We start from the raw sequence: 435 nt of genomic DNA, 5'->3' as shown, positions 1-435 counted from the left end.
TGAGCCCCGCCCCGCCGGGATGTGCGAGAGCTACTCGCGGTGGCTGCTGCGCGTGTCGGTGGCGCAGATCTGCCAGGCGCTGGGCTGGGACTCGGTGCAGCTCTCGGCCTGCGACCTGCTCACCGACGTGCTGCAGCGATACCTGCAGCGCCTGGGCCGCGGCTGCCACCGCTACTGCGAGCTCTGTGAGTGCCCGGCACGCACTGGCCCGCGGGAAGGCGGCCATGGGGTGGGGGCTGCCTCTGTGTGTGTGTGGGGGGGCTGGGGTTGAGGGCGCCCCTGTGTTGGGGGAGTTGAGGCAGCATCTGTGGGAGCTGCGGCTGCCCCTGTGGGGGGAGGGGCCGTGGTTGAGGCTGCCCCTGTGTTTGTGGGAGGGGATGCCCTTGTGTTGGGGGTGGGGGAGAATGGGGGGAGGTGCCTAAAAAACAGGTAGCA

General features: G+C 69.9%; 1 protein-coding gene across 1 annotated transcript in view; it reads left to right on the top strand.

Annotated features, from left to right (window-relative positions):
* The first annotated feature begins 9 nt into the window (after window positions 1–9).
* Window positions 10–435, top strand: part of TAF3 (TATA-box binding protein associated factor 3) — a 186,813-nt gene continuing 186,387 nt past the window's right edge. Inside the window, exon 1 of the mRNA XM_019509596.1 lies at window positions 10–185. Within this exon, the coding sequence (XP_019365141.1) occupies window positions 20–185 (166 nt within the window). The 5' untranslated portion in view covers window positions 10–19. The remainder of the gene's footprint in view (window positions 186–435) is intronic.

This window comes from Gavialis gangeticus, unplaced genomic scaffold (genome assembly GCF_001723915.1).
Source record: "Gavialis gangeticus isolate Ggan-Ray unplaced genomic scaffold, GavGan_comp1, whole genome shotgun sequence".
Classification (NCBI taxonomy): Eukaryota; Metazoa; Chordata; order Crocodylia; family Gavialidae; genus Gavialis; species Gavialis gangeticus.
Note: the sequence above shows the minus strand (reverse complement) of the source record. Positions and strands in the feature narration are given on the sequence as shown.